This window comes from Neopelma chrysocephalum, unplaced genomic scaffold, assembly GCF_003984885.1.
Source record: "Neopelma chrysocephalum unplaced genomic scaffold, ASM398488v2 Primary Assembly neopelma1_59, whole genome shotgun sequence".
Lineage (NCBI taxonomy): Eukaryota > Metazoa > Chordata > Aves > Passeriformes > Pipridae > Neopelma > Neopelma chrysocephalum.
The window spans coordinates 29057250-29077637 of NW_020897714.1; the positions used below are offsets into that span (position 1 = coordinate 29057250).

General features: G+C 47.1%; 1 protein-coding gene across 1 annotated transcript in view; it reads right to left on the reverse strand.

The window, feature by feature from the left end:
* Positions 1-19541, reverse strand: part of CACNA2D4 (calcium voltage-gated channel auxiliary subunit alpha2delta 4) — a 127701-nt gene extending 108160 nt beyond the window's left edge. The window contains exons 1-8 of the mRNA XM_027679615.1: positions 19453-19541; positions 14491-14572; positions 7850-7966; positions 6292-6351; positions 4514-4676; positions 2266-2397; positions 1196-1256; positions 495-645 (exon numbers count right to left, since the gene is read on the reverse strand). Of these exons, the coding sequence (XP_027535416.1) occupies positions 495-645; positions 1196-1256; positions 2266-2397; positions 4514-4676; positions 6292-6351; positions 7850-7966; positions 14491-14572; positions 19453-19541 (855 nt within the window). The remainder of the gene's footprint in view (positions 1-494; positions 646-1195; positions 1257-2265; positions 2398-4513; positions 4677-6291; positions 6352-7849; positions 7967-14490; positions 14573-19452) is intronic.
* Between the last annotated feature and the right edge of the window lie 847 nt (positions 19542-20388).

Here is a 20388-nt window from a genome sequence, read left to right on the forward strand (position 1 = left end):
CTTAAAAAAGAAGAGAATAACACTGGGGTAACCTGACCAAACTCCATGAAGGCCTGTGCAGATTGATTCTGACCTGTACTGGCAGCCTTGCAGGGTGCTGGTGCACAAAAAGGCACATGGTGGTAATTTTCTAGCCTGGAAACATTATCCTGAGGATTATACTGCTACTGGACCCAAACACAGGTGAATTTATTAGCTCAGGTCCCTGCTATCTTAGGTGTCTCTCTACAGCCCCTTGTTATCTGTTGCAGCCACATCCTCAAGTAAGCAAAAAGATGCAGCTGACATCCTCTGTAGAGGAGAGGTAAAATGACTGGGCAGCCACCCTGCTGACCACACAAAGCTGACTTCCCAAGGGTAATTTTTGTTAATCTCCCATCCAATATAGCTCCTGTAGCTACATCACTGGAATGCCTGTAATTTGCTAAGGAAAAGGAGAAGTTGGTAAGAGGCACAAGGAAGGCAACTCAGTACTAGAATTGAGACAGACATACTGCAATGATGTTGACAAAGTCATTTTCTCCCAGAGTATCTAAAATGGTGACGATGGTGTGTTTGGCAATGGTCATCCTCAGGCCCTTCATGCTTCCGCTGACATCCACAATGATGACAATGTCCTTGGGAGAGGTGGCCGCTTGGATGTACCTGTATAAAAAGAAGGATACAAGGAAGCAGGATGAGCATCCAGGGAGGAGGAATGCTGAACATACTGCTGTCATACAATGCTACCCACAGCATAACATGGACCATGAGCACAGCTATCCAGCAGGATCAGGCTGATCATACCAGAGGTCCCTTCCTACCAACCTGCCTCTTCCACTTGCCCCAGCACCTCACTTCCTGCATTGGGAAGTGCTGGGCCTGCTCCAGACACACGTCCAAGAGCGACCATTGCTAAAGCCTTCTTTAGGCATGCTGAGTAGATCGAGTTAATATGCCACATTTCCGGAGTCTAAGTGTCCCTGCCACCAAGTTGCAAAATTATAAGGAGAATGGGACAGAGGAAGGATACACTGGTGATTTCCCTGTAGATACCGTATGAAAAGCTGTTGCTGGCAGGTGATAGGGCTTCCTAACCTGCTATTACCTGTGTTTATGTACCCCCCATCTCTCACAAAAGCAGCACAGGACAGTAACTGTTGCTCAGCAACTCACCGAGTGAGTGGTGCTTTGGCCACATCTCTCCAAAACTTACCAGCCACGGTTTCTGCAGTCAAAGGAGATGACTCCATTCTCATCTGGTAACCACTTTATCCCTGAAGAGAGCAGCAAAAGGAGCAATCAACACACACAGGCAGGCATCTGCTCCCCGCTCCCCAGGCACCCGCACTGCTGCTCTTCGCTGCCGAGACCCAGCAATCCCGTGGTGGCACACAAGTCTGGCCAGCAACAGCAGCACCCATTCTGCAGAAACCCAAGCAGAGCTGCATGGTCTTTGGCAGTTCTCAGTAGACCGTTTATAAAGTTTTTGTTAAAAAATGTACCTAGGCGTAGTCTGTTCAAATCTGGGGAGCAATTGCATGTACTTTGAACTTTTTGCCACTTTGGTGTAGTTCTCAACAACATATTTTTCTCCCCGAGGGTGGTTGAGAGCATAAAGAAGCAGCAGCGGTGACAGGGATGCGTCCCAGATTCCCTGCTAAAGGCTCTGTTCACAGTCATCCCTGTTTCCCCTTCCCCAGCATGGGACAGGTCACAGAACAAGGGCACGCAGCCATCTGACGGAGCGGCCACCAGGCCAAGCTACAGCTGCAGAGTATCTCGTGGGTTCCTCTGAGCATGGGACCTCCCTCTCGTGCCATGACCTTATGTGCCACTCACAGCTGGTGAGTGGATAACAAGTCAGGCCGTCCAGCTGCATCTGCCACGTGTGTCCTCGGAGACAGAGGGAGGCTTTGGCCACTACTAAAAAGCCCAGGGGAGCATGAGGCAGGGAGCCCTGCCATGGGGGAGGGGGGCAGTCTGCCATAGTGTTCTGTGAGCTTTTTGGAGAGCAGCCTGCCCAAGGCATACCCCTGCCATCAGACTCCTCTGGGGTTGCAAGGGAAACATACCTGAGGGGCTGGTTCACATGGGAAAAAGGGGTTTATGCCTGCTGGACACTGTTCCTTCAGCTTAAGCAGCCCGTGCAAGGAGTATTTTGCTCACTGCACCCTGCCCTTCGATGCTCCCAGCCTTCCCAGAGTGGACTCTTCCATGGCACAGACCCTGTCCTGCAAAACTGTTGTGTTGCACAGAAAGACAAAAACCAATCTGCTCTTTCACCTGGATAGAGCCTGAAGAATCCAGTGGAGCTGCCGAAGTACTGCCAGGTCAGCGTGGGATCCCTTTCAAAGTTGTCCACAAAAATAGGATTCAGGGCTTCTGACATGTAAACTCCATTGAGGATGGCAGGGTCTGTGGGGGGGAAGAATAAAAATGGGGAAAAAAGTGTGTGAAAGAAGGGAGGACATCTACCACCCCTGACGGAAGAGAGGGATGGGAACAGAGGCAACTCCAGGAGGAATGCACCCTTATCCAAAGCTTTTGCATTGGGCAGGGAGTTGGATGCATCATTCAAAATAAATCCTGGAGGTCAGGTCACCACTGGCCCCTGCAGGTGATCTCAGCATGGTCATACTCTGTTAATCCCATTTCTCTTTCCAGCCTTGTCTGCCCTTGAGCATTACATCTGGTTGGAAGAATGCTCTGAGAGACCCAGACAACCATCACTGTGCCAAGCACAGCTGGCACACCCTACACCTGGTACCTGAGAGGGGACCTGCGGCTGTTGAAAAGCAACTGCCTGATGCACCACTAACAGCCTTTCTGCAAATTGTGTTTAAATTCACACTAGGTGTAACTACCTGAGACAGAGGAATCCTAGGATTTACAGAGTTTCTCTCTTTCGTCTTTTCCTCAGCAATTCTTTCTTTTCTTCTTTGCCTGCCCTTTCTCTCACAAAGCCTGGGCTGTCCTACCTCATCCCCATCTCATCAGAATCAATAGGAGGTTGCAGATTCCAAGAACTCCTAAGAGGCCATGTGTATTTGGTGTCTGTGTTGACTCATTGTCTCAGGAGACCAAAGAGCAGCAGCAGTAGAAACAGGGAATCATGAGAAACTGGTCATTGTATTAATGTTGAAAGGGTTGGGAATTTGACCTACCACTTCCTGTTTGGTTACTTTACTAAAGGCAGTTTTGGTCAAAATAAGGGAAAAAATGAACTGTGACTCCCCAGTGATGAGGTCAAAGTAAGTCTCATAGGAATGGAGAGCTGGAAGAGCTGTGGAGAGCCAGGCTTGGTGCTGTTTGCAAAAGAAGGAGTGAGTACTGCTGAACACTGTTCCTTGGAGGATTCCCTGGACATGGAAGCAACCCTCCATGTCCTGCTTATCCTCTAGCCATAGCCAGAGGAGCTGGTTAGTTTGTGCCAAGCTGTGCAGGCAGGAAATCAGCCAGCTGGGCAGTGCCTCTCTGCTGTCTCTTCCAGTGGTCTTTTGACCACCTCTCTGAGGTGCAGCAGCCTACACTGTGCAGCTCTGCTGTATCTACCCACAGCCAGCTCTGCTGGTGGCTCTATTGTGAGCAAGATTTTAGTGTCTAGGGCTGTTGGACCAGATGGAACTAATTTAACATCATGGGAGAAATAGAACTCCCTCTATTGTCTCTCACACAGCAGTTGTGAGCACAGTCACCAGCGCCTGCCCCGTCTGGCCCCGAAGACTTTAAATGAGCTCCATCGATGAGAGAAGCAATGGCACTTTTTTTTCTTGTCAAAAATACACAAGGGGAAGAGCTGACAGGGAGGCAAGGAAGGAGCCAGCACAGGCAGCTTTGAATGTTGGCCAAAATGAGCTGCAAACTTAAGACAGTTGCAACTTGTAGACGTGGCTGTGTGCTCACCAGCCTGGAGATGAACCCATTTCTGGGATGTAGCTGGAGTAGTGTGAACATGCCCTTGGTGCCTCCCTGGGCTCCTGCAGCTGCCAAGGTGCCAAAGGCTTGCTGAGAACAGAAAACAGCCCAGAACAGTCATGTCCCAGTAGCAATTGTGAATCATGCCTAGTCACCTCTGAATATGCTCACTGAGCATTAAGAGTGTCCTTGTCAAGTGTTAATGTCTCCTAACACAAAAGGTACTTGGAGTCTCAGTTCTCAGCTGAAATCAATGAGATCCTTGACGTCTAAAGACCTTGATAGATCCAACCCTTCCTATAGAGCAACAATTGCCAATAAAGTCACATCAGTTTTCACAGCACCTTTGTTTGAGTAAATGAACTGTAGGAGAATATACTGCCTGCCTAAGATGGAGAACTGTCCATCATAAGAGGTTTTCTAAGAGCAGATTATACCTAAGTCCTATCACAGTGACAGAGTACAGCACAGGCATGACTGTGCCTTGGGATAGTACCTTTCCAGCCCTGGTTTCTTTTCTGTAAGTTGTTTTTTTCTATTCCCATCCTTGTTTCCAGTATTATTACTGACAATTTCCACAGCAACCTACTAGTAGTGAGAAAGTAGAGGCCATTACCTTTGTTGTAGACATTGGTGGGGAGCTGGATATCACTGTATGTTGTGTTCACCAGCAGGTTATTGAAATGCTCATTTGGCTCCAAAATGAATTCATCTCCAAGCTCCACATAATTGTCATTTTCATCCTTCTCATTAATCAGGAGAGAGTTGTAGTAATCAAACTGTTGATGAAGACAATGGAAAAGAGAAAGACGAAGAGAGAGTAAGACAGACTATTACCAGTGTGGCCAAAAAAAAACACCCTTTAAAACATAAAGAAGGGATATATGGGGAATTGGGGCTTCAAACAGGATCAAGATGAGCAACAAACAAGCTACTACCAAGTGAAAATTGTAAAGCTGCCAAAATGATGATTGCTGGCCAACTTCTTATTGTCAATAAGAAATGACTGAAGGCATGGCCATAGCCCAGAGCAGAAGAGCCACTGAAGAGCAAAGGGACACAGTGGCAGACTCCTGTGGTCCCTCAGAGGCATTTAAGTGATTAGCTGGAGGGGTGGAGTGCCTCACTGGGTCTGGCTCCCAGGTTTAATACAAGGCATGTCAGTGCCGACCTTACTTGCCCTGTCTCTACAGCTGTCATTTACTAGGGTTAACTCCTGGTGTACATCCAGCTAGGATTATCCCCTCATTCTGTCACTCCAAGTGGCAGGCACTCATCAAGAGCAAAGGATCAAGCAGAAGGTGCTCAAAGACAACACAGTTTCTCCCCTGTGAAGGTCACTGAGGATTTATTATCTACAGTCACTTTAGTACATTTAGGACATTCTTCGTCCTTGGGTAACCTGCTTTTAAGATGTTTTTGCTGATTTTATCTTAGCCAGAGGTTATTTAAGGATTTATGTTCAAGCACCATTAGTATTCAGAGGGTGCAAATACCAAATCATGTACCTCAACTCCCCCATGACCCATACTGGGAATGCAGGTGACCCAACTACCATGACTACTGTGATTCTTAGAAACAAACAAACAAAAAACCCAAACAAACAAACAAAAAGAGGTAGGAGAGATGAAATTAGTAGCTAGCCTGATTTCAACAAGTGTTTTCATTCTCAGCTTTTCCCTGCACTGAGATATCTACTTGCAGGGTTAGCCTGCACTTCTGCTCATGTATCTGTGCTTGTATGATGGACAGAGGACTTCCTTGAACAGAATTTTCCCTCCAGTTCCCCTCACCAGCAATAATCCCATGGCTTGGCCACAACTAACAGTTATTAACAGAAAGCCAATTATCCAAATTGCTTGGACAGCACCAAACTTTCACCTAACGGAAGTCCTGACAAGTGGGTGCCTGTCTGGTAGAGAAAAGATGGTGGGAGCTGTTGAGAAAGATGGTGAGAAGCTCAGTTCATTTGGATTAACAGTTTGCTGTGGGTATTTGTAACAGCATCCTCCTCATTCCTCATGCACACTCAATTTTTAGCTCATTTTCCAGTCAAGTAACCCACAAAGTGCCAGCTAATGTGCACTAACGCGCCACATAACGATAACATTGGTCTGCAGTAAAAGTTATGCCAATAGTATCACACAACCTAGTGTCTTCCCAAATCCTTCCCCTCCCAAAGCCAAAGAACTAATCTCTTTGGTGTTACTAGATTTGAGATCTGCCAGGGGAGTCTCTCACAGTAGTCTCTAGACAAGCTGAGTGTCCTGAAGGCGAGGAGATTCCTAACCTGTCCAGGAACCTGAGGTGGCTGGGTTCCTGGCTAGGCCTATCTTTTGACTGGTCTCTCTGAGGATGTGTGTCATATTTTGTCACTGACCAGGATAAACTTACCTCCAGTGAGGAGTTGTACTCATGGTTCAGATCTGCATCTTCTGCTGCTTCCACCAACCTCTAATGCAAGCACACAGAAAGAAAGATGAGTGGGTGCTGTGGTAAGCCCTCCAGAAGCTTCCAGCTGTATCAGCCATTCACACAGTTAATGAAAAGGCACAACTGCCTCCTTCACCACAAAGGATCATGGAGCTATAAACTTCCCTCTTTCCCTCCTTTTCTGCTGACCTATCATTCTGTGCTGCAACTTTACAGCTTGGAAGGTATATTTGCAACTATTTATTGCCAAGTATATTCACACCTATTTACTGCAGAGTCCCCACTAAACCCCTGAGCAATTTTAGGTATCACAGGACATATACAAACAGAAACAGGTCCATTTAGAGAAACAACAGACAGAGATTTAATTTCATTTTCCGTGAACCCTTCCAAAAAGCCATGGGAAAGACTTTTCAGACCCAGCTTGATGTCAGTATCTCATCAAAGGAAAAGGCCTTGTGGGAGTCGCAGTCTGGTATTGTTACTGAGACAAAGACCATGACTTGATTTCATAAAGGGCTCAGTGATGCTGTGGCCATTTATAAGCTCTTACCATTTATGGAAGGCAGTAAAAATCAGCCAGTGTTCTCCAGTATGATGCTTCAGGGCACTAATTCTCAATTGGTACAGACTGGGAAGGAATCCAACTAAACATGTACATGTTTTCAGAGTTGCACAATCAGCAACAGTCTCAGCAAAACTACGTTTTGCTCCTTCACAAAGGATAAGGCAATCCAAACACTGGAAAAGTCTGGCTAAGAATTTAATGTTATGGGCCAAAGCTCTGGGTTTAAATATGCCCACATTTCACTTTGAGACTCAAATGATGTGTTTCTGGATGACTTTTCCACATTAGACGCCTTAAACAGTCAAGGCTCTGTGACTACAGAAATATGCTTTTCATAGAAGGTAAATACACAGGAATATGATAAATCCTTAGATGCAGGAAGTAAGAGGGGCCATAACGATTACCTGCTCTGATCTCCCACACAGCAACAGCTAAAGACCTCTTGCCACCTCCTCCACACTTCCCCATGTACACAGCTAGAAATCCAAGCACCTTCCCTGCAGCTCATGTTCAGGGGGTGAAGAAATTTCCCTTGAGCCACACACACAGCTGAAACAAGCTACTAGTCTTCAGTGGCCAGAGTGCATTATGCAAGGATGAACTTTATTTCCACTTGTGAGGGGTTTTCCCCCCCCCCCCTTAAAACAGCTCTTGTCTCCTAAAAGAGTGTTCATTCCCTCTTATTTATTCTTAGACTTTTTTTAATCTTATTTCCTACTTTGGGCTGAGGGAGAAGCCAGCATTCCCTTGTCTGAACGCCCACATCCTCCCACCAGTGTCTGCTTAAAGCTCAGAGTGAGCAGCCAGCCGCACCAGCAGGAGTTTGGTTGGGCAAAGTCCTCACACAACCTCTGCGCCCACACACTCCTGGAACAGGCAGGAGGACTGTGCCTGCTGCTTTGGGGCTGACTGAAGGAGAGGACTCCCTTCCCAGAGCCCCAGTGGTCCTACCTCGACAGCTTCGACCTTCCTGCGGAGCATGCTTTCCATCTGCTCCGAGAACTTCTTCACCAGCTCCAAGCCATCCACCTCTTTGATCTTCAGAGTTGGCTCCACATCTTTGTACTTCTACCCAAGGGAAAAAAGAAAATGCTGTTGAGGAGGAGGCTTGTAAGGAGCGCAGTGAATCTATTATTGCTGACTGGATTTTGTCTTTGGTGAAGGAAGAGGTGTTGGAGGAACCGCTCTGATTTATCACCTTCTCCCATCTTTGCCTTTCCTCTTTTTTCACCCCATAATTTGGGTGTGTGCAGATCACTGGCCATAGCTTGAAGCATTTTGACTAAGTAAAAGCAACTGATCCAATTGAGAGCTTGTGGCTGTTGAAAACAGCAATGTACCTGAAGCTATTAGTGCCTACAAATTTGAGAGAGAGAAGCAGAAGGCCAACTTTTAAAAAAAAACCCTAAATCACAGATTGTGATTACATCCATAGCAACATTAGACATGTCACATACCTGAAGTTTACTTAAGGCAGAGGGAAGAGCAAGGGAACAGAGCTGTATACTGTCATTAACATCTCCTCCTATGTGATATGTGCTCTGGGGCAGCAGTGGGAGGGATGTCATGCTAGTGCATGTGCTGTCCTCCCACAGTGTCATCATATCTGTAAGGTAACTTGCCAGGTCTCCAACAAGAAGAGTCTGCTCAGTGCTTAGGTGGGAGACTGCCAAGGAAAGCTAATATAGACAATTATGATGCTAATTATCAGGCACCCAGGAGCACGCTTTAGGCCAAGAGCACCATAGAGGCATTTCCCAGAAACTAGGAATTAGAAACATGGCTACTTAGTACTGCCTCCACTGGGAGAGATGCTGTAATGAGGAAGATCTGGATCTGACAACTTTAGAGATAACTAGTTTCTTCTGACCAGGTTTCATATAATCTAGGCATTAAAAAACCCAAGAGTACTCCCAAACTGTGTAACTAATCTGCCTCCTTAAATCTGCCCTTTTAAGACTGGATACAACGGCCTTCATTTCTGCTTTTCAAAAAATCCCACAGCTAACAGAGATAGCCAAAAGGAAAGAGTAAAAAAACCTGCCAAAGGACACAGTATGATTAACCTACTCAGAAGAGACAGAGCCTTATCTCCTCAGCAATGTGGAAACACGGAGGCAAGCAAGTGCAATTCCCTGGTCCCTCATCATCAGTTTTCTCTGCACTGTACTCAAACCCCCTTCATGTTGTGCTAGCACCATAGCAGCAATCTCAGCCAGGGCTGGACTTCTTGTGCTGGGAAAAAAAATGAGGTGGTGAAAAGGGAAAGGAGATGGCAGAGGCTTTGGTAACACTTTCTTGAATTAGAAGAAAGTGGCAGAGAAAGGACTTTGCATGTCTTTAGGGTGAGCGAGTGGAGCTCCTTTTGTTCGAGCAGCTCCTTGATGGTCCGGGAGGGCAGCTGAGCACAGGCAGAGTAAGAAACGCCTTGAGGATGGGGCAGGCTGAGGAGGTCAGACAGAAATAGCAGCAGCATCCAGCCTGCAGCAGGCATGGCAGGGAGGCTGCTCGCTGTGTCTGGCATGATTAACGGCGAGGGTTTTACTGGATTAAAAACGCCAGGCCGCGCATCCCCTCCGCTACGGCTGGGTAGCTGGGACAGGCAGGCAGCGGGGGAGGAGGAGGAGGTGGGGTTGAGCACGAAGGTTGGTGTAACCACGCTGCAGGAAGAGGAATGTGCAGCGACAACCCCCCGACTGAGGTCCCCGGCTGCGGTCCCCGGCTGCTGACGAGACCGGAGCACATCCCAGCTGGTGTCTGTCCCATTTAGCTCCATGTCATGGTTTCGTCGGGAGAGAAGTGATCTCTGCCAGGCCAGGCTTTAATCAGGCCCTCCTCGGGGGGAGGAGGGTAATCTCTCCTGGGAAAGCTGACGAAGGGGGGGACCACATCAGCACGGGCAAGCACGCGCTTCACAAAGTGACCTGCCACCGGTTGCCTCGGGTCACATCTTCAATTAAAGACCAGGTCTTTTTACCTCTCAATTATTTTTTAATGTGCTTTTCACACATTGACAAGCAGATGTTCATAGGGTAAAATTAATCATAAGCAATCACGAGCACTCTGCTAATACCACACGTGCCTCAGGCCCAAGATCTAGCCAGAGCTGGGAAGAAAAAAAAACCAACCAAACAAACCAAAAAACCCAAAAAACTTTCTGCGAGTTTTGGTTCACTGAAAGAATACATCAAGTTTGAGCTCAGATCCTCTTTGAGCTTTTTTCCTACAAACGAACCAGCAAACCACTTTGTGCCTGTATTTCTGCCACTAAAATCTCCTGCTATTAGTGACTATTGACTCCAAGAGTTTCTAATGGTGGGCAACGGAGTAGTGCTTGTGATTTCAATACTGTTACCAGACACCATGGCTGAAAGTCAAAGCAGGTGCTTGTAGCTGGCCAAGATTATCCTGTGCAACCTGCATTTAGGGTTCAGGTAATCAGATCATTATAATTTACAGAACAGGAATCAGGCTTGGGAGAACTGGCTGGAAGGATCTGATGTTGAAAAGAGGCCAAAAAGTTAGCTCAGATCTAACAGAAAATCTTTTCTTATTCAGCTAGTACTTAGCACTCCCTTAAAACAGCAGGAGCAATTCATTAAGATTCGCCTTCTGCAGTGTTGGGGGTGGTAATTTAAAAGTGGAATATCCAGAATTCAGTATCCTAAGTTTTATCTGTGAACAGAGATATGTCACCAAATATATTTTCTTGTTCCCACCTCCACGAAATTTAGCCTATTGAAATACATGGTGCTCCATTACTCACTGCTAGTGGAACTATATTAAGAGTGTGAAAGACATTCCTTTCATCTTCACCCAGGAAAATGTCTTCACTGAACTTCTTGAGTTTGTCTGTTCTTTGCCATGTAGTTTTTTGTTGCACTTTCTAGTAATTGCAGGGCTGGAGTCAATCCCTGCTGTCCTTTCTCAATTCTATCCACTGGGCAAGGCACTCAGCACCTCACCTATAGAAGAGAGCAGGAGATAATTCTCAGAAACACCTGTAGTGCATTGTTAACGCAGTAGAAGGAAATTTAAATTTTGGGTCTGCTGAAGCTGATGGTGTTTCTGACACTTAAAGACAAGCCCTGAGAAGCCCAGAGTCACCTCCTGGCATGGCTGCCCTTGGTGGTCCTGGGCCTGTGGTCACTGCTTGGCCAACTGCAGCAGCAAGGCTGTGGCAAACACCTAATAAACCACAGGTTCAAACTTCTGTTCCTTTGCTCTGTGAGACGCTACTGCCCTTCCCCTACTCACCCTTTCACATTGCTTCTTTACTCCAGCTCTGTTGCCCTCAGCTGTCCCAGACCACAACCAACAATTTAATACAGATCCATCCTCTCTGAGCCAGGTTCAAGTGTGCATAATGGGCAAGAGAATACAAGACAATGAATGCTTCAGCCATCAAGCCAAAGCCACTTGGCTTTTGCTGCCTCTGTGAGATTTAATTTGATATCCTGCCTGCTTGGGACTGCCAGCCATCTGAGGGCTTTCTTAAAGAGTTCTGATCCAGGGTAAAAGCCTGTCCCTGTGGATTCAAGGGATGTCTACTGGTTCACCAAGTCTCTGGGAATGATAAATCCTGGTGAGAAGTCAACCATTTGGGTTTGCAACATGATATTAAGGTTCTTCTGGAGGAAGCAAACAAAAAACCCAAAGAAAACCAAACAAACTCAAAGCCACAAAAGAAAGTTTATGCTTAATGTTAAAGACAAGGTTGACATGCAAAGCATCCAGTAACTGAGAAATTATGACTCTCAAAGCAACAATAAGCCAGTTACTTCAAGACTATTAGGCACAAGGGAGACATGAAGAAAAATACAAAACATGCTGTTATCTCTCAGTCTGTGTTTCGTCAAAGGCAAAATGCCCATTGACTTAGACCAGCACTGAGAAAAGAATTGCCTGGACCTCTGCACTGTGCTCCCCACCATTCTGCTGGTCTGCACAAAGAGAAATATTTCACATGGAAAAGAGGCAGCAGCCCAAAGAAGAGAAAAGTGCCGGGGGAGCAGGCAAATCCACATGTTTGATTTTCAGACTTTGGTGTATTTGGCTGCCCAGGCATAACTCGTCCGCAATCTATGCCAATATGATGATCTACATAAAGTTATTTGGGGTCTGCCACTCTGCATGAAAATGTTGCCTAACAGTAGAAGACATGCCTAAATCCACTTGAAACACAGAAGGTGCCAGAAATGCAGAGGGAGCCCTCCAGAATGGTCCCTGCTTTAAGATGAGGATTTGTGAGAAGGTGCCTGACCTACTGCTCTACTAAAGAAATGGAGGCTGAGAGAAGGACTGAAGTGGGTGCTGGCTGGTTCTCCTCTATTTCCTTACCACAGGGAAATAAGGGGAAATTAAAGAGCTCAAGAAGTGGGGCTTGAGGGTTGAAAGGTAAATCTGAGCTGTTTAAACTGCTTAAGTGAAGTTAGGGCAGGGAAGGACACAACATGCATTTAGGAGATGACTTTGTTGGAGTGTTTACAGAACAAGGCTGGATCCAGCTTATCTGTACCCCCTGCTGGAAGTGACATTTTCCCTCTCAGTCACAGATAACACTGTACTGCACAAAGCACAATCAGTCTGTGCTGTATCCAGGCAAAAGCAAACCAAACACCTTCCCCTCTCCAAGATGAAAACCGTGTGTATGGAACAGCCAAGTGCTATTATTTTATAAGGCTGTCAGACCATCAGGAAAATATAGGTCTGCCTTAGTTCCTCCTGACGTGAGTACTAGATTGGATTGGGTTACATTCAGGCTTCTTTTTCATCAGAAATTAGTTCTCTTCACTTCTGGAGAATTACACCAAGCACTGATAAGAGTTGTGAATTTTGGTTCAAGATAACTATGAATTTAATTTTTACTGGTACTATACTAGCATCTACAGGTCTCACATAACCTCTATCCCAAAGGGATCAAGATCCCAAGATATAAAACCCACAGCATGGGCAGAGGTAGATAAGGCAATCTGGTACAATATATCCAAAATGCCAGCACAGCACAGCTGCCTTGACAGTGTCACATCTGCCATCCTTGTCCTCCATTGCTATCTGTCACAACGCTGTATTATCAAGCTAACTCTGGTTCTTCTTAGTCCCACTGACTTTTGGACCTCAAGGAACATGAGCTCCCTTAATGTGTTGGTATAAATAGCCACAGAAGCAGTGCAAGTTGCCTGTGTTGACCTGCACCTATACAGCATCAGCCAGGTACCTGATTATCAAATAACCCCAGCCTGTATCTCCTTCCCACTGAAGCTCCAGTACCCACCAGAGATGCCTTAGCATGTCACTTTGCCTCTGGCAACTATTGCCTTGGGACCCCATGGGTCGATAGGAAACGTGAAAGCATCATCAAAACTGCTAAAAGGCAAACTTTTACCTTTATCAATACCCTATTGCAGCTGCCTCATGGTTAGTGCATGAAGTACCTATATCAGTGCTGATAGCTTTCAATTGCCTTGTGACCCTTTCCTCCCAAGAAGAACTGATGATCACCACAGACCTTTGTGATGGATGCTGAAAGCCTTTCTTGGCCAAAGCCTGGCAAAGTTGATGCTGCAGGACATGCTCCCTTACTCAAGACAAAAAGCAGCACTCAGGGGACAGGGAAACAGGGCTCAGTAGCAAGGAAAGGAAACCCATATACACATCCCTTTTTTTGCATTGGAATATGGGTGCTATTACTAACATAGGGGCAGAAATCAGACACCTAGGAGGCCTGAGAGGCAACTCATTACTTGTCTTGAAGAGAAGAATCATAGAAAAAGAAAAAGAACTGAAATAGAGAAGTGACACATGAAGTAGAGAAGTGACTGCATTCCTGAGGCCACCTCCAGTCCCCCAGAGCAGCACAGAGGGTGGAGATCACCAAGTCTGAAAGAGGAGCAGCCATTCACCACTGACTTAAGGAAACTTCTCTAGAGCTGCAACTGGGATTATTTGTTTAAAGCCCCTGGAGCTACACCCTTTAATGCTGGTAGAGATTTTAGTGTAACAGAGCCTGTTTGGTGATGAAGCCAAGCAGAGGTCGGTGCCTCTGGAAGATCATGGCTTCCCAGGGCACCTGCCTCAGGGACCCTGTCCAAAGCAGAGTTTCAAGGGCAAAATTCAAAGGATTGATGAACAACTGGATGAATACTGATGAGGAAGCAGTAAGAAATCAGTGCCAGCTGAAGAGCTGCAGGAGGGGATGATGGGGTGACAACAAGCAGGTGAGTGATGAGTAGCAGAGGGACTGATTTAGACTTGGGAAAGGAGAAGCGAAGACACAGTACGTGAGGGCATGAAATAATCATTAGAGGGGAAACATGGGGAGAAAAATAGAAACTGTTAGGAAGTATTAGTAAAAAATGGGACAATTGAGGTGGTGTTTGGCAATGGCTAACGAAACAGGAAAGGCATTAAACAGATTTCCCCTCTCCAGTACATGGAGAATGGGCACAGAGCATCACTCTGTGCTCATGGATAGATTTGAAAGATAGCTGGAGACCTGGGCCTTTTTCTTTCTTCCACGCCAGGGGGAAACCTTAGAGGGCTACACAGAGAGATAATGTGAAGCAAAGGGAACCCTCACACATTTTGCCTACCTTCTGCAACAGGAGAGAGCCTGAATACTTAGTCACGATGGAGTACAGCTCCCCACCAAAGGCATCTGCCCAGGACTTCACCCTAAAAAGACAAAAAGAAAAGGAAAGTCAATGTTAATAAATCAAAGTCTGCACAACTGCTCACTTTTTCAGACAGAGAAAACTCCATCTTTCCAAGTATTAAACCCTGCTCTATTTCTCTAAGCTACTATAACAACAATGACAATGTTTTTTCCCCAGACTGCTACCCAGACAAGCAGTAAGGCAGGAGACAAGCACTGCTCTTGGACATTCTGCCCAGGACATTTGTCAGCAAGGGGAAACATTAAGTTCTGCTGGTCTTGGTCATTATGTTTGGAGTTGAAATTTTCTCACCTAACTTTAGAGGTACAATTTTCATCTGAGGTATCATCTGTTTTCCTTCTATTGCCAGCAAAGTGAAATAAATAGCTCTCTGCAGACACCTATTTGTCTTCACTGACAGGGCCTGGGGTGATGGGCCAGACACCTAGTGTCAGGACTGCTGAAGAGAAAGAAGTGTCAGACTTGGAAGAAGTTGTCAAGATTCACCCCTTGGATTCAGTTCCTGCAGCGATGCAGGCCAGAAACTAATAAGGCAGATGAATTCACTGTTCTCAGTGGAGATACTACTGCTTGATAATGCCACAGTAGATTATGCACCTCATCATTGTGAAGCACTACTCACATTCGTGCCATCCTATAAATAATTGACGATAGCAATACCACATGGAGAACATACGGATGCCTGAACGCCGAGCCATCCAAATCAAAATAGATGGCTCTCATAATTGACAGAGCACTTCATCAGAAATCTGTTACATGATCCACATTAGGCAGTTCCACCTACATGCAGTTCCTTCAACAAGGATTCACTTCAGAGAGATGTCTCTAATGCAGTAAGTGGCCTTCTCCACTTACCCGAATACGCTACTTATTTATGGTGTGCACAGTCTTACCTATGGCTTCCAGTAGATTTCTTTGAGTCCCAAGCAGACTTTAACCTCGGGGTCTGATTCCCCAGTGCATTGCACCACAAATAATATACCAACACAGAGATGGGCTCTGGAGTGAAGCCAGCGTAGCAATGGTAGAATAATCACAACTGCTAGTTTTAGCCTAGGAAAGCCTGTTTAGACTCCCCTCTTACAAACAGGGACGAGGCAGCTACAGGCAATGATTTGGAACAGACACAGGACTTCAGCTCTGATCTGCACCTCTCTCCACTGCCTATAAAAACAGTATGAGGGAGTGGGTGCCTTTTTAAATCACTCCTTAATTGGCAATGAGGCATTCATATTTAACCACTGAGAGTGAACTAGCACCAGCTGAAGTAATTTGGGGTTTTTTTGCATTGTGCTCTGCATCTTATTTTGAGAGCCAGAGCTTTTATCTCATCATGTCATCCTTAGAGAAAAAAGAATAAAAGTATTTTCTAGGAGACCAGGATTTATTGGGCCATATCAGAGTTATTTTAGCAAGCCTAGAATAAAAGAGGAAACCAGAAAGAGGGATCCCATGGGATGCTTTCTTGTTTGTTGTAGTAGTGACTAACACGTTCCCTTAGATATGAGGATCTCTGGATCAACAGCTAACTTGATGCCCATCTGCTGCTGCTGGCTTTATAACTTTTATGTATGAGATGTTTTATGCTGATATTAACTGATATTCTCCAGTTTCCTCACCTTTTACTGCAGAAAGAGAGAACATAAACGTGAAGCCTGGGATAGTAATTTTAGCAGGGATGTTTATTTTTACCCCATTTGCCTTACAAAAATGGTGCACTTGACCCTGGTCTTTCTGTTCAGTGTCATGTCTGTGGCCACGTGTGTGCCCCTACTCCTTCCAGCCCTCATCATTTTTCAACCCAGCAGGGTGGAAGTGTCTGTGGTGTTAATTTCTGATTAGTGGGTGTAGTTCAGCATCTTGAAAGTTCTTGAAGCTTCCAGTAATGGCATAACTCAAATAAAAAGGTTGAGGTTTGTATAATTTTGGGATTTCTGCATGGGTGTTCTACGTGTCGAGTGGACCCTTACCCTGGAAGGGCTCTCCCAGACACTTCTGAGCCACTACTCTGGCTCAGGGGCTGATATTTCTGCTGATCTTGAAGCAGAAATTGGAGGTGCAAAGGCAGGGGGACCAAAGAGAGGGCCAGAGACTGGCAGCACTGGAGGGTTTGTTGGAAAGTTAAGGGGCACAGAGGAATTAAAGGCACAAAGGTCCAGAATCCCTGTGTTACAGGTCTGAAGATGGGGTAATTAAAAATATCTGGTGGCATTTCATGGAAGTCGAAAAGGAGGAAAGTGAAGAGGCAGAAATACACTGGCATTTACATATTTAAAAGACAATTATTTGCCAGGGAAGTGAGCATCCTTAGAGTACTGGGGAATTAAGGGCAACCTGCTGAACTTAAACAGGTTTCCTTAATTTTTTCATAAACAACTGAGAGAAAAGGTCAGTCTAAAATTCATCGAGTTGTAGAGAAATTTTGTCCAAGGCTGCTGGTTCCATCAACCCAAGAGCAGATGTATAAAGGCAATAGGGGCAGCTTAAAGAGGCCAAACCAGGTAGATCTTTACCTCTCCCAGCAGCATTTCTCAATTTTTCCATCAGCTAAAGAAGAAGCAAGCCCCAAATCCTCACAGCTGCAAGCACTCCTGCCCATGCCTTGGCCACCTGGCAAGCAGAGCTGTGTCCAGGAGGAGAGAAGAGGCGGTTTCTGTGCTGAACTTGCAATGCACCCCAGAAGCATTGCTAGTAACTGAGCAGATTTTTGCACTGCTGGAGTTAGAGCTGAGTGAGCTTTGCAAAGATGGGAATGAATCGGCGGCGAGCCAAGTGCCATGCAGCAAAGCCAGACACGACTTGGGGAGCAGCACAGGCCGACTCAGCCTTGTGTCACTTAACTGTGATGGAACCCAGCTGGTGTTTAAAAGACTCTGTTTTTTTGTCCCCAAAATGTCCCTGTGTAACCTATGGAGCAGGTCCATTTTCTGCTGATTTACTCCCTTTGGACCCCTATCCAATGTGTTTCTCTACTGAAATTTTGTTTGAAAAGGGTGACTTCTGTGTTTTAGTTAAATTCATAAGTGGATGTGAAACACCAGGGATTAATTCAGCTGTTGGTCTGGTTTTAGTACCGGGGGAGAAAAGCTCTTTTTCTATTGTTTATTCTTCATTCTTGTACATGAATTAAGTTCCAAACTGTGCAAAGTGACGTAAATCTTTTTCTCAGTAGTAAAGGGCTATCACATTATAACTAAACACATCAGAAAAGGATTTGGTCAGAGATTGCCTGCGTGTAATCCCTGCACTTGCATTCAGTGGCAAAAACAGCGGAACAGACTGGCTGGCTTCTTAATGCCACACAAAAGGTATTTCCATGAAATATTTACCCTGGGCATGGAAAGTCAATTTGCATAGTTTGCAGTTACCAGAAGTTGGATTTTATTCTGGGTAGTCACTGTGTCCTTTTTGTGAAACCCAAATCAGAACCACTTTGCTGAGGAAGGGCTTGATAGTGCAGCCAAGTATAAAATTGGTAGCAAAGTTTCCTGAGACCCTCTTGGACATCAGCTCAGCTCTTGGTAATTCCATGGGCTGTATTGGTGGGCACATCTCTAAGAGTTTTATTGGCAGTTGTTGAATGTAAAACATTTCCCTAAACTCAGGAAAGGGCTTGAGCTGACTTGTTGATTTATTGGACATATCTCCTTCTGAAACTGGATGGCAGTGTTGTCTCCTTTCCAGACCAGCCCACTGTCCTGCACTGATGAAACTACCATAGCACCCAAGAAGCTGCCCCACAACAACTTTTACCAATCGCAGTGCTGACATTTTTAATCCTTAAAGGATTTAACTCGTCTAAATCAGCTTAACAAGGTGAAGTTTTCATAAACTGGGGTTGCTGAGAGCTGTTAGGCTCCTGGGGGGCTGCCAGGGCGGGCTGCATGGCTGGCAGGGAGCGACCATGCCAGAGGAGCCGCTCGTCACACCAACACACGCGCAGGTATGGGTGCCCTGCAAACCCACATCCAAAAAGGGGCATCAAGGTTCCCTGCACGTGCACTAGCACTTGGACCCAAATGCAGTGTGTGCACAAAACATGGCTGTGTATGCTTTATATTGCAAGCTCAGCTTTTCAGTCCTTTGCTCCAGACCTCTGGGAAGGGGTACTACACCCTTTGTAGTAAGGAGGAGCAGGAAGAAGTGCCACGGCCTCTTTCCTCTATTAAGCCTCCTCTGACTAACATCCCCTGACATCCACACACGTGAGTAAACGTGTGCATGAGGGCCCTTTTAAGCCATCAGTGTTCCAGATCAGTGCAAGGAATCAGAGCTTCAGAGTTGCAAGCCTTGCCCTGCACGATCTGAATCTCATGTGTGACGAAGCGATGTGTCTTTGCTCAAACACCCTGTGTGTATCCTCCTACAGCCAGATCCTGGCCACTGCTGTGCGTCCCTTGGGCGTTCCTGCCATGCTGAAAACAATCAGTGTCTACTGAAACTGCTCTGCTCAACCAGGGAGCTGCGGAACTGGCGCCGCTTGTGTGTGCCTCCATGGTTGGATCTCCACCAGTTGCAGCAGCAGCGGGGTTTTACGAACTGGTTTTGCCTTCTGCCGCCTAGTGCATTAAGCAGAGCATTAATAGATGTCAAAGTGCTTAACTAAAGCAGATGAGTATCATTGCTATGCTTGATGAATGGGGAAAAAGAGGTATTGCATCCTACGCTAGACCTGGGGAACTGAATTTGTGGCTCCCGTGTCTGCATCCTCCACCATGAGCCATCCCTACCCTCGTAAGGAAACGCCACCCCTTGCAGCACCGTGCCCCTCCGGAGGAGCCCGCACCCACGGAGCCTGCCACTGCCAGGGAGACACTCCCACGGTATTGCCCGCTCCACGCCAGGAAAACCCCACGCCAGAGAGAGAGGAACACTTACGTCTCCAGCGGGATCTTCGTCTGGGCCCTGGCAGGGGGCAGGAAGCAGAAGAGGCAGAGCATCATCCACGGGACGGCCCAGGGCCCCATCCTCCGCGCACCAACCATCAGCAAAGGGACCGGCCGGCGGGGTGCGGGGGCTCCCCGCCCTTGCTGCTGCCCTGGGGGGGCTCCCGGGCGGCCCCCGCCATCCTGCCGGGCTGGGGGCCCTGCTGCTGCGGGGCCGAGCCCCGGGGCGACCCCGGCTGCCTCTGCCCCGGGAACGTCGCTCCTGCTGCCAGGCGCCGTCGGGGGTCTCCAGCGCAGGGCAGGCAGCCAAAAACCTGCCGGCACCTCTCGAGGATGGGCACCCACAGGTGCGGTGCGTCTCCGTGCCCCGAGGTGCAGCCGCGCCAGGAGGGAGCTCTGCGCCGGGAACCGCAGTGGCTGCGTAATCCCCTGCCAGCCCCTTAATCCCCTCACCAAGCAGCAGCAGCCACAGATTTAGGGAAGTGGAGTGGGATAAAATCACCCGGGATTACTCTGATTCCTGAAGACGGGTCTTGGCTTCTCCAGCCGGAGGTCAGGCCATGCCTACTTTAAAGGGGTCTCATCCGCATCCTCGAACACCTCTGCCTGAGCTTTGATCTCTGACACTGCAGGATGCTGACAGGTCCCTCCGGCAGGTTGGCCCAGCACTGCCTCCTCCCCAGTGGGTGCCTGGGATTGGCACTGGGAGTGTGGGGGCAATGGTGGGGTCCTGCAGGTACCAGCAGGTTCATGCCAGCCGTTGCTTGGTGCTGAGGTTTGCACAGGACAGATGAGGCCAGGCAGAGCTGGTACTTTGGCAGCATCCTGCAGGTCCAAGGCAATTGCTAGGGAAATTGCCCTCCAAGCCAGGAGTGGGAATCTCACACTGGTAAGGGGAGAGGAGGGAAAGTGAGCAGTGGAAAGCAAA